The 13570-nt window shown below is 39.7% G+C and overlaps 1 protein-coding gene across 1 annotated transcript; it reads left to right on the forward strand.

The window, feature by feature from the left end:
• The first annotated feature begins 1977 nt into the window (after positions 1-1977).
• lratd1 (LRAT domain containing 1) lies at positions 1978-5175 on the forward strand. The gene is given in 3 exon segments (XM_055044064.1): positions 1978-2044; positions 2047-2176; positions 2510-5175. Coding segments are annotated over 3 exon segments (1023 nt in total). The 3' UTR covers positions 3336-5175.
• The last annotated feature ends 8395 nt before the right edge of the window (positions 5176-13570 follow it).

The following is a 13570-nucleotide window of genomic DNA, read 5'->3' on the forward strand; positions in this document are numbered from 1 at the left end:
TTTGCATTGCACAATAGAATAGATGATTTAGTTAGTAATTAGGGAATCCAATTATTGGTGTTGTGAAATATCACTCTGTCTCAGTAGTTATTCCACCACTGTCTGCAACCTGCCTTATTACACCCGATATGATTAGCTAAGTGTGTGAGGAAACACTGAAAAGAAACTGCAGTGGAAATGAAAGGGAATAAGTTGAGTAGAAAGTGTGTATATTTGTGTGTGTTCAGGGAAGTTAGTATCCTCAAAGGTAACTAATTTCTGTTCATTGTAGATTACAGGTGGCAGGAGCACAGAGGAAGAGTTGTAGCCAAAGCCATTACTGGTGGTCCCGTGACACAATGCGTGTGGGGCTGCCATGAAAAATCTTATTTACTACCCAGTGTGTTTCTCTCACTCTCAGTCAGAGTTAAAGTGCACTGATACACACAAAGGGCACCATACATCATAAATGAATCACACAGCACTGCTTTTATGGTTGTAAAAAGGCAATCGGTCACATACATGCACTCCTGCTCTCAGGTTTGCAGCTGTAAACAAAAAGGAGGACATGCAAAGGGCCACATGGAAATCTGACTTTGTCCTTTTGGTCTGCGTGGGCACATGTGCAAGCACAATCATTTCTCACTTAGTAGAAAAAGCTTCCTGCTTGCTCTGCTTGTCACTGATGGAAACAAAGACCAGGGGCAGCTGAAAGCTGCTATCTCCAACCATCTGGGAGAGGAAGAAAAAAAAAGACAGCAGCAACTCCTCACAGCTCACCAGATGCTGCCAGAAGAAGAAGAAGAAAAAAAAGATTAACAGATTTGGAAGACTGGGGTGTGAAGAGGAAATATTATCTTCATGGAGAGGGGTCTAATATAAATGCTAAGATGGCTATCTGCTGTGGGCAGAAATGATGAAAAGAGAGACATCACTTCAGAGAAGATGGCATAAGTGTACTCACAGTCATCTTGCAAAAAACCCCAAAAAGTATTCAATATATTATGCATGCAAAAGTGAGTCACGCGCCTCAATGCGATGCACATTTCATTTCAACTTTATTTTGGTTCTCAGGCACAACATCAGTGGAGAGTAATATTACAGATTTTTGAACAAAGCATCCTGCGGAGTCCTTTGTTTTATTTCTTTCTTGCTGTCAGAAACACACCTGCAGGGCCCCTCCCTACACCAGCGACACAATCCTCATATGGTGACAGATGTCTGTGAGTCTGCTGCCTGGTGAAAAAAATATTTACAGGCCACTCATGGGAAGTAGGGTGTGGAAGCTGCTCTTGTGTCACAAAAGGTGCTGGCAGGTACAGGCCCGCTTGCTAACCTCTTTTAGGGTACATTTCTGTTGCCATTTTCTTCTTCGTTAATTTTATTTTTTGTCTATCACATGCTTTCCTCCAGGATATCCCTTTATTTTGTTCAATCCATCATTGGCTCTTATGTCCCTGTGCAGACATAAAAAAAGTCTTAAACCATATATTCTTTTCTTTTATTTTACAATCAAACTCTACTTTGCGTTGATCGATCCCAAGAAAAACTTTCAATAGAATTTTGGAAGTTTCTTGCTGACTTAGTGGGAAAAGCCAGTGGAAATAGAAATTTCTATTATTTAATAGAAATATCTATTTTAAAAATATTTAGCAGGCAAATGTTTTGCAGCACACTTTTTTTTTTTTTTTTTACCAAGTGCTGTCTTATCTGCTTGTTGTGAGATTATGTTGCATCTTATCTCGTCTGAATGGGAGTCTTCGCTGAAGTTGCGCGGGGACTCTGCTGATCATGAAGCTCACTGAAAACAAAAAAGCCACACCACAGTAACAGCCGTCTATCGCCGCCAGCCGCCTCTGAGCACACCTGATTGGGTCTGATGACTGACTGGCAGACTCTCGGAGGGTTTTTATTGGTCCGGAGGTAACAAGACACCGTGAAAGAGGTCCACTGAGGGCGGAGCGCGTCGGAGGAGGCGGAGCTCTCCGTGGTACTTAAATGGAGTTGGTGCCAGAAAGATGTGAAGTACGAGCTTCGCACTGCAGCCGGAGCGCCCGGTGCGTGCTGCAAACACTGAAGGAGAAGCGAGAGAAGAAGGAGGGGAAAGAAAGAGACAGAAGGAGAGCAGAGGACTGAGCAGCCCTCTGTACTCATGGATCATAAGGATATCTAATCATTCGCCCTCGGGAGCGCACAGGTATCCTGTTTTATCCTGCTTTCTACGTTTATTGCTGTGCGTAAAGATTGGTCTTTATGTGAAGTGGACCATAGTTTGTATCCTGCAGCTTCCTGTTTGTTTGGCTTTCTTACATTCCATCGGATGTTGTGATTTACGACTGAGTGTGAGGGAGCAAGGGGCAGTGGATCGTTGACTGACTCAGTAATATGACACCTTTCACCCCCGTGCGCACTGATCCTTGCTGGTTTTATGTGTTTCTTTAGAATAGCTACAATCGATTTTGTGCGTAAAGCCATTGTTTTGTGAAAGGCGGTGTTTTCATGCTTTCCATGCTGTCAATTTCACTCCCAGACACCGCAGTCCATGCCTCTGCCTTGCCGGGTCATTGATGGGAAACCAACTGGATCGGATCACCCACCTCAACTACAGCGAGCTGCCCACGGGGGATCCGTCCGGGCTGGAGAAGGACGAGCTTCGGGTCGGCGTCGCCTACTTCTTCTCTGACGAAGAGGAGGAGGTGGACGACCGCACTCCGTCCGACTGCGGCTTCACCAAGGACCACAGCCCGGCAGAGGAGGGACCCTTCTCGGTCAGTGAGGTGGAGTACTCGGCGTTCTGCTCCCAGGAATGCATCTTCTCCAAGCTGCGGGAAAACGAGGACCTGAACGTGTACTCGGTCAAAACTTTGCTGACTATGTGCAAGCCGGGGGATCTGCTGGAGCTGGTGGCCACCGCACAACCCCCCCACTGGGTCATTTACCAGCGTGACGACCAAGTTATTCACCTGCACAAGGGCGAAATCCGCAGGGACAGTCTGCTGGAGATCAGCAACGGTCGGCACGGCAGAATAGTTAACAATCGGTACCGATTTCGGCCGCTTCCTCCGGACCTGGTGATGCAGAATGCTTCGGGACATCTAGGGCTGAGAAGTGAGGAGATTTGTTGGACCAACTCTGAAAGTTTCGCTGCCTGGTGCCGCTTCGGGAAACGGGAATTCAAAGGAGGCGGGGAGGCGCACTCTGCGGAGCAGCAGTATTTCCTCAAAGTGCACCTGTCCGGCAGCGGGGTGCACACTCTGGTCTTTCGGAGTCTGGAGGACATGATCCGCGAGCGGCGGAGAGTGGACGCCAGTGGAATTCTTAAAGAGCTCTCTTTGGTGACCGGAGACAAGGACTGATCAGGAATTCCGTTTGATATCCTCCACCTCCAGTCACCGAGGCGCATGGACGCACGCTTTACTGGCGCACACACTAACAGGACCCTCACACATACGCAAACAATTAAGTCCCGCCAGAAGCGCACATATGAATAAGGACCTGTTGTTTTGGGACCGTCGTTTAGTACGGACCTCGATGCACTGTGGATTTCCCAATAAAATGGAGAGTACTGAGAAACGAGGGAGCGCGGCCATATAAACAGACAACGCCCCGCATGGTTAGGACGCGTGCTGAGTGGCGCACACGATTCCTAATCGACCCCATTAACACAGGACAAGCAAAATCACCTTTACACGGCGCACACGACTCGGTTTGATTTCTTTGATTTCCAGGAGGGGAAAAAAAGTGGATTCGGTTCCTTTCTTCTCTGCAGCAGCAGAGCAGACCGGCAGAGGGAGGGGACGGGTGTAGATGGGATCTGGGGATGTCTCTCAAAGGTCTCCCTTCTATTTTTTTACTGTTAGCTTTACGACCAGGACAGACCCAACGACACGAACTCCAGCCACTTAATGATTCATAGACCTCTGAAAGCCTGAGCTGGTTGCAACAGTTGCCTAAGCAAAGCGTCTTGGCTTGACCAAGCTCCTCTTTTTGCCATATTGTTCTCTCCACAATGCTGTCATCTCGCTCACAGCACTGGATGTATGTGTAAATTGTATTCATACATTGGTTTTAAAATTTGAGTCCCTTATTTTTGTATTTAAGTTTAGTGGAATTATCTCTTTTTTGGTTCAAATAAATCAAGGTTGAAATATGAAAAGAAAATCGACCTGGTCCATTAGGTCTTGTTTTTGGCTGCACACTCACACTCACACATCAACAGTGTTACTCTCCTCATTTGTGCTCACACAAAGCTATGAAATATTCATGCTCTGATACCTCCTGACCTCTCTCAAACCAAACACGCTTCACACATCTTTGTAGTAATCTGCATTAAGCAGAAAACATAAATCAGTGATCTTGCAGCTTATTCTGACTGCTTACAATCAATTCTTTACTGGCATTTCATAACTCATGCTCTGATCTGTCTTAATTAGGATTTTTGCAGCCTCCCATGCATCCTTGTGCACATATTTGACATTACAAGAGTGCACAAAATGTCACAGTCTTTATCTTTAAGCAACACAGCTGCTTATTTATATTGATTAGCTTCTGTGATGGTAGGAAAATGGCTTTGTTTTCCTGTTTTTTATTTAGGGTTGGATCAATCACCTCACCAGACAATCATCTTTGTTCGTGTGATGCTTAAGTTTTTCTTTAATATGAATTGAAAGGGCAAGGAAGCATATATTTGAAGGTGCCTTGCCATGATGTGTGCATTTGTTGAGCATGTTGCAGACATTAGAATGTCTTTAAAAGATTGTATGGAACAGCAGAGCAGGTTTAATTGAGTCCTCACTTCCAAATATTTTGTTTTGTTGATGAGAGAGCTGCAGATGGTTTGTTTCAACAGAGGTGAGCAGCTTGTGTGCAGTAACAAAGCTGAATTGATGAATATATATATGTAAAGCATTGACATCCTGAATCTTGACTCTTGATTTGTGTTTCAAGGTTTGCACATTGAATGGGGTAGTTTGCATTGGCACTAAAGCCGTGCATATACTTTAAAAAGATGTGTTCAATAATTATTAACTCTTCAATTGTATTCAGTAGCAGTTCTTCATTATGTGGCTCAGGTACAGCTGTGTCAGGGGGAGAAATAAACAAACAACAACAACAAAATGTAGCTGTCAATTACAAACCAAAAGATTTTCTAATGCGTATTGTCATGAAAAGCAAATAAATGTGGAGCTACGGAGATTCTGTACCTCGAAGCGACCTGCTTTTGAAAACCCCCCACCTACATACCCATTTTATTTTCTCCCAAATTATTGCAACTGTGAATCAATATCAACTTCAGTGTCAGCACATAGCAAATGACTTCTATGCCATTCTCATTGAGTTTATTTCCCAATAAGCACAAGAAAACCCCTTCAGGGCTGATTCCAATTTATTTAGCACATTCCAGCAGCAAGGTAGTTCAAACTGCTTTATATAACATAACACCCAGTTTTTAAATTACCAATAAACTTTATATAATGTCACCAATGCTTAGAACAGAAGGAGCCCATTACCTAGGCTGGCGTTCAGGCATAAACTATCACTGTTTTTATTGACCTCCCTCTAAGCACATAGACACATAATTCTTATTCATTATCTTTCTTCTTATAATCATCCTTTACTTTTATCCTTGACTTATGGAGCTGTTTTTTTAAGCCAACACCGACAAAAATACATCCACATATTTAAAAATAATTTATATGTTAACTATAATAATGATTTGCCAGTATTCAAGCTTGAAAAGAAGAGAGTTAAATTTTGTTTCTCTTTACAAACTTGATTTGTTGTTGCCAAACGTGAAATCCACCCTTTTGCTGCTGCTTTAGTCCTTTGCTCTTGCCATATTCCCTAGTGATTACTGTTCCGCCTGTTCAGTACATGTTGAACAGGCTGAGGTTGCCTCAGGTGAGTGATTTTATTTATTTTTTTATTTATTTTTTTTTAGAATTTGTGTTTATGTGTGCGAGAGAAAGTGAGGAAAGGAGAGTATGTCAGACTTCCCTTGCCAGTTTGATAAATCAGGGTACTGGGGCAGCCAATGTTACTTTGCTGTTTGTGGTGTGTGAATAATAGGACTCAGAGAAAGACGAACATGTGTATTTGTGTGCTCACCACAAAGTCAGCTTGAGGAGACACGGTTTGTATGTGGATGCGTTACATTCAGTTCCATATATACGTACATGTACTGGTGAATTACAGTGAAAAAGCTGCTTTGTAAAGCTGTGACTGTGAGGTTGTTTTAACAAGCACTGGCGACTTGTTGTTTGTGTACATTTATGAGCCATATGCTGCATGCATGTGCTACGTAGCCATAAAGATATTCGTCTTTGTTTCTATCAGCAACAGTGTGGAAGTAGCCGCTGTTACTAGGGAAACTCCAGACACTGGCGTACAGTACATCCACCGAGCTCTCTGCATGCTTCTGAGTGTCACTGTGCAAATGCTTTTCAGCCAGAAGCTACTGCAGCTGTCAGCCTTAACAACCACTCATGTAAGACATATGACATTCAAATCTCTCTCACACACACACCCACACATGGCAGTGTGTCCTTTGGGGACCAGCTATTGTTCTTTTGGCACTGTGGTGTTTAATTTACCCAGAGAATTGTTTTCTGCGTGTATCTGGACAAAGAGGATCTTGTCTTCTACCAGCTAAATCAGTGGTCTCAGAGGAGATGTTGTGGGGAGGAGGGAACATGAGAGCATACTGCGCCTGCATGATACCTTTAAGAGGATCTCCCTCTCATCTAGATACATGGCCCTCCCAGCGGAGTAATTTTTTCTGTCTTTATTCTCAACGATGGGTATTGCTCCACAACAGCACAGCTGGTGGTAAAAATGAGGCAGTTGCAAATAGGTTGCATGCTGCTAAAATGTTGGTGACAGCAGTTTATACCTCTAAACATCTGTTGTGAAATGCTTCATCCATCACCTGGAGTATATCTCCATTTGAACCCACACCTACACATTGGCATTTAAATCTGATCGCACACTGCACCACATTTGTAAATTGAATGACATCCACATTAAGGCCTGTTATCGGTGCTCTCAAAGCATCATTGTTGCCAAAGAGAGAGTAAATTCATAAAAGGTCTGTGTATTCTGCATTGTCGGTGTTTTTACAGCAATGATTCCCAAAGGAGGGATGGGATGTTAAGGTAAGGTGAGTTTATTTTAGCTGAACTCAAAAGATGTTAGTTCAAAGTGGCTTAAAAGAAAAGGAACAAGAGGAGGAAAGAAACTACCTTAAAGACACAATACATTAAAAGAATGATATTATAAAAAGAATAACATTAAAATCAGGTAATAAAATCATCTCTGATGCTTTTTGCAGCAATCAGGCCTCATATGAAGGGGACAACAGACTCTGCCCATCTCAGGTTTTCAGGGAGTTGATTTCAAGGCAATTTTATTTGTATAGCACATTTTTTAGCAACCTGGCAATTCCAAGCGCTTTACATGATTAGAAAAAAAAAAAAAAAACAGTGAACAAGTTACTGCAGATTAAAATGTTCTAAATTTGCTCAGACTAATCAAAGGTAGCCCTAAAAAGGAAGGTTTTCATTGATTTAAAGGAACTCAGTGGCTTAGCAGTTTTCGGTTAGTTATTTTCTGGATTAGGGAAGTATGAAAACTGAATAATGGTTCTCCATGTTTGGTTATAGTTCTGTGGACGCTACTCAAAAGAGAAGACCTGAGTGGCAGGAATGCTGCCACTCAGATTTGTGTATTCTTCAACACATCTTTAGTGTATTTTGGTGCTAAAGTACTACATAGTTTTTAAACCACTAGGTGCATTTTAAAGTTTGTTTTCTAAGTTACCGGCAGCCATTGTCAGAACTTTCAAATAGGGGTGATGTGCTCTGTCTTCCTGGTTTTAGTGAGAAAGCAAGCAGCAGCGTTCTGAATCAGCATCAGCTGTCTGATTGAATTTTTGTTTTTAGGCACACCTGTGAAAACATCATTGCTGTGATCCATGCAATTGAAGATCGGCGCAAAAATGAGATTCTCTAGATCTTGCTGCGACATTAGTCCTTCATGTGATGGAAGGCCTACTTTACAACTGCATTTGTGTGTCTCTGACAAGTCAGATCCGTGTCCATCACTACCACAAAGTAGTGATTGTTTAGCCCAGATTCTGGCACACTCACTAAATGTGACTGACTGTGAGGTGCAGGGCTGGCCCAAGATTGAGGGGCCTTAAGGAGAACTGGGTTTCAGGTTAAGAACTTCACCACCACTTTTTAACTTTACACTTAATTAGACAATAAATTTATTAAATCTGTTACCCAATCCCACAGTTTTCAACTTCAGCTGCAATATTTAGATGATAGGGTCTGAATTTACTGTTAAACGTATTAAAATATGGATCTATCCTGTCTTTATCAAAGCTTCAGACTGTTAGTGGTTGTGCTATGATGCAGTTGATATTATATTTGTAAACACCAAAGTCATTCTGAGTATTATTGCTGACTCTGTTCATCCCTTTATGACCACTTTCTCCTAATTGCTACTTTCATTACAGATTTGGTGAAATTTGGGAGTATGTTTAATAAGCTGAGCTTCAAAGCAATAGCAGACAGTAATGTTTGCTGAGATGCATTTGTGATCAAACCAAGTTCAAACACAAAGAGGAGATCAAACTTGTCAGAGTCAGATTGAGACATCATGAAATGATGATTATTCTTTGCTCTGATCACTTCTGTAAATCTTAAATTTAAATTTTAAACAATTTGAAATCTTTGAATGCATCTGTGTTGAAACCATCAAATCAAACTTAGTAGTGTTCTTATCACCAATATAAAATTTTAGCTCTATAATCTTAAAATTGAAGGCCCTGGATGATTTGGGGTCCCGAAATGTTTTGCTTCGCTTTTGGCTGGGTATGGATAATTCATCTGATCAACAGCTCTAAACTATATTAATATCCATGGTTTCAGAACTTATGAGATTATTAACAAAATGTTAAACTCTAACCTTTTGCAATCACGGTGTTGCAGCGCTGATTTAAATGCTGGTGTAATGAGATCAATTTCCTGGTGTTTGTCAGGAATTAACCAGTTGCATTTTTAATAAACTTGAGCTGCCTGACAGAGATTTTCTGCAAAGACAAGTACTTTTATCTAACCTATTGCAATTTAAAGCATGACAAATTTCTCTTTTTTGTATTTTACAAGAAAACCCTGAAAGTAGTAGTGTGATATATTTATTAAAAGACCAGTAAATCTAAATGTTAAGTTTGATTTCTTGCCTCATTACATTTATTTGAATTCAATTTATTGCAGTAACGTCATGTAGAGGCAGTTATCAACATGACATGTGTGCTGAACTCTAGTTACAAAAAATATTAAATTAAAAGAAATCTGGGGCAGATACTGACTATAAGGGTGTATTGTCATCCAGTGAAACGTTGACTCCTGTGTCATATGCATTACATGCTTCTCCTGTAATCTGAGTCAGGAGAAGCATGTAGAAATTAAAGAAGCCTGAGAATTGATCCCTAAAAAACTTTGCTCTAATGTTTAATGACCAAATTACTATAGTAATTTAAGCAAATTTGTTCTGAATCACTTTAGTGCAGCACCAGTAAAACTCGCTTTCAATATCTTTACTTGGATTTTCTGGTAAGCTGTTGAAAATGGGACACTGAGAAACAGTAATACCACTGAAACCAGTTTCAGAAACATTTCTGGTATGACTTTTACTAAATACTTCTAGTGTAATTTCAGTGTTTAGGTACGGTTGGCAACATGAAAGTGAATTTCACTGTAGCTCAACTTCAAAGTTCTGCACTTTTAAACCTGCAAATAGTAAAAAAAAAAAAAAAAAACTACAAAAAAAGTTTTCGTAATTTTACCAAATGAATGAATTAATCATTGTTGTTACTCTAAATTCTGCTTGAGGACTACATGTTGTGTCTCCTTCTCTTTACAAATCCATTAGATAAGCAAGCATTAACTATGTGTGTACTTAAAATGCTCTAATTAAGTACTGCCAGTGTAATAACAGATTTGTGTATTCTTCATGTCAAAGGTTTTACCTTTACACTTATAATTAATGGTGTGTTTATTTTCTTAACAGCAGATGTCTACCGGGAATGAAAACACATCTGAGTAATGAAGTACCAATTTTTGCTCAGGATTTAATAATTAAGTTTAAATTAAGTTAAGAATATAAGTTTTTTTCTTTTTGAAAAAGAAAAAAATGATTGATTTTGAGTTGATAGCAAGAATGGCTCAAGATCAAAACTCCTTTTGACTCAAGACTTCTGGAGCAATAGTAAGACTCAGCGCACCAGCATCTGCACAAACAACATGAGTCACCAGAATCAAATGTTTCTTTGGCTTTGCTGGTCTCATCATGTGCTGTAAGAAGTTACTAGCACTAATGACATATGGGCGTGGAACACAGCCTTTATGGCATTTGAAAAAAAAAAAAAAAGATCAAACCTATGATTAGACTGGAAACAATGACTTCAATACAAGCAAGAAAATGTTAATTTACAGAAAAACATCTACAGAGAAATGTTTATTGAATAAGAGCAAGTAAAGTGTGTGGTTTATAAAATTGTAGTTTTTGTTATTTTTGACGTTTTGGCATTTCTCCAGCTAAAAAACAAACCTCTGATGTTTCTAACCAATATTCAGTTAGCTTGAAACTGAGAGATTAAAACATGCCTCCAGCTCTTGACGAAAACAGGTTTTTCCACTGAAAAAGACCAGTATTCAAACTGCGCCTCGCCCGTCTTTCACTGGCAGGTAGGTCAACCGTATGCAAATAAACACTGTGCTGTGTTAAAGCTGCTTTGCTCCAATCAGATTGAAAGGTCACATCAACATTGAAACAAGGACATTTTGGGCCGACAGAAAACTTTTATTTGCTTGTACAATTTTTTGAAAGGATATTGCATTTTTGAATATTTAACATTTTTATAAAATACAATCTAAAAGTACATTACCCCCATGCATATTTGTCCAAAAGAAGTTGTAAAAAAGTACTTTGTTGTTAATCTAAAGCTGTTCAGTATAGAAAATAATTTTTTGAAGACATATTAAAAACAATGTTTCATTATATGTGATGCATACATTATGTTGTAATCAGCTTAACATTTAAAAACCTGTCTAAAGAGATGCAGTTTAGTGAATTTCAAAAGTTTTTCATAACTGTGGAACCTTTTTTAATGAAAGCAAGAAAACTAGGTTATTAAAAGACAAATACTTTTAATACTTTTAAATTCCAGGAAGATTTTAATCTATTCTCATTTATACTTGCAGCATAAAATAAAACCTGAAAAAATATATTTTCTCTTATTATCTACTGATTGTTTTTCACCTGTTTTATCTGCAAATTAGCTGTTGTTTGAAGTGTTAAGATCCTTTGCAAGGCAATGTGTTTTCATAAATTTCAAAACAGGAGTGGAGGAAACACATTCGGGTGATAAAACACTTCCCACAGCCAATAAATGTTCTATTCTGAGGGCAGGTGTTCCAATCTTTGGCTGTTCCGAAGAGTTAAGGGACTGAACAGCCTCAGGAAATTTTCCCTGCCGCAGCTGCATCGCTCTGTCCTTAGCCTCTATGAAAAGGCACCAACTGCTAAATGTCAACCGAATACAGTCAATAACAGTTTACCATTTACTCATTCTGACTGCTGCTTTTACAAACGTTCAGTCACATTTACTTCTTGTGCCACAAAGCGTGAATTTAGGATTGCATTGAGACAGTCACATCAGATTTAGATATTTAATTGCATTTACGGTGCTATCAAGAGTGAGAATATGTTACGCTGGCTAGCATTTAATCTTCTTTAGAAATCAAAAGCTTTTTATATGTTCACAAAATGGAAATTTCTCACAAAGCAGTTCGCAACATATTCAAGATTATTGCAATACGAGTTAATTTTTCTACAATTACATAACCATGGTTGTTCAAAGCATATCTGAGTATAATGAGGCATTTGTTGCTGATTAAAAATTCATGAAAAACATTTTTTCACTAAATGATTTGTTTAGGAAACTGTGTCAGAAATTTGCTGTTTTATCTGGCTTAAATCTTTCTCAGCCATGCCGAAGCACTTGACCCTGACATGAGTGGTGAAAGGACAAATATTACAGTCTGCAATCCAGCGCACAAACCTTACAGCTTCATTTGTGTGGTTTTCACCCTCCTGCTAACTTCTTAACACATGAGAAGAGAAATTGCCCTGAGGCTTTGGCCCTGTGCAATCACAGTTTGATTAATGAAAGGCCTAACATAGCCCCATCTTTCCGTCTCTGCGGTTTAATCCCTCTTTAAAAAGGCACAGCAAAAGGTTACTGTAAATGTCATTATGGGCAGTTTCACAACCTTTTCACTGCCAAATGTCACCCTTTCACCATTTTATAATCCTCTGTTTCCTTCCTAAAGTATTCACGTTTGCACCGTTTCATAAAGTTCCTCTTTTAAACCTAAAAGTTGCTGAGCGCACACCTTCTGAAGCAACACTCTGTGGAATTATGCACAAAAAGAGAGCGCAGTTTGAAAACAAGCACGGAGTCGTTTCACACACAATGTGACGTCTGATCAGGCAACTGAAGAGGTAAGAAACTGCTGGGTAATCATAAAGTTCATGCAGGTCCACAGCATGCTTCCATGTTTACAACCACAGCTCATTCAAATGTATCAGGGTGATTAATACAAATGAATCCCAGTAGTCTCGACTTTTTACAATCTCTGGCTTTTGATGCCTTGAGTTCGTAAATTGTGCTTAAATTGAGCTACAAGACAAGCAAAAGCAAGCTGAAAGGTGCAACGCTGACAAAAAAGTAATGTCACCCCACATTTCTTATTTTCACTGTTTTGTTTTTATTCCTGATCTTACTGTCAGACTAATATAATCTCCTGTATTATTGAAAAAGATACTAAAACCAACTTCACTGCATGTAAGAAAGTACTTGCCACCCGAACTGAATAATTCTTTGTGCCACCATCGGCAACTTCAACTCCTTCCAGCATTGGCAATAACTGGAAATGAGTCTTTCCAGTTATTGCTACCCTTAGTTAGAGAATTATCATTATTCAGCTGTGGTTAAGTTAAAGGTTAAGTGGCCCCAGACTCTCACACTATTGCGATCGTCTTTGATTGTCACAATAGGCTGTTTTGTTGTTGTTGTTTTTAAAAAATATTGTGTCACTTTTATGCTGGATGAAATCAAATGAACACCTTCCAAGCTGTTAAACTTTTGTCTTGTCAAACCTCAGATTGCTTTATATCTTGAGGGCCATTAAAATGTCTTTCAGAAAATGTGAGACAAGAATTAATTTTTTTTCTGGTCAGTGGTGTTTTTGTAGTTTCAACTTCCCCATTGCTGTCCTCTCATTCATGTTGAATAATGAACCTTAAATGAGGCAAGTGAACCCTGCGGTGCATTAGATTATGTTCTGTGTACTTTATCAATTTCTGGATGAGTCATCGGTTCTTGACGTATTGGTTGAGCGGCAGCTCCTGACAAGGTTCTTCCCGATTCGTGTTTCTCCTATTTGTGGAAAATGGTTCTCACGGTGATTCACTGGCATCTATCAGTCAGCTCTGTTACACTTTGCTAACTGATTGATGT

Source organism: Poeciliopsis prolifica, unplaced genomic scaffold (genome assembly GCF_027474105.1).
Source record: "Poeciliopsis prolifica strain line A6 unplaced genomic scaffold, Auburn_PproV2 SCAFFOLD020, whole genome shotgun sequence".
Taxonomy (NCBI): domain Eukaryota; kingdom Metazoa; phylum Chordata; class Actinopteri; order Cyprinodontiformes; family Poeciliidae; genus Poeciliopsis; species Poeciliopsis prolifica.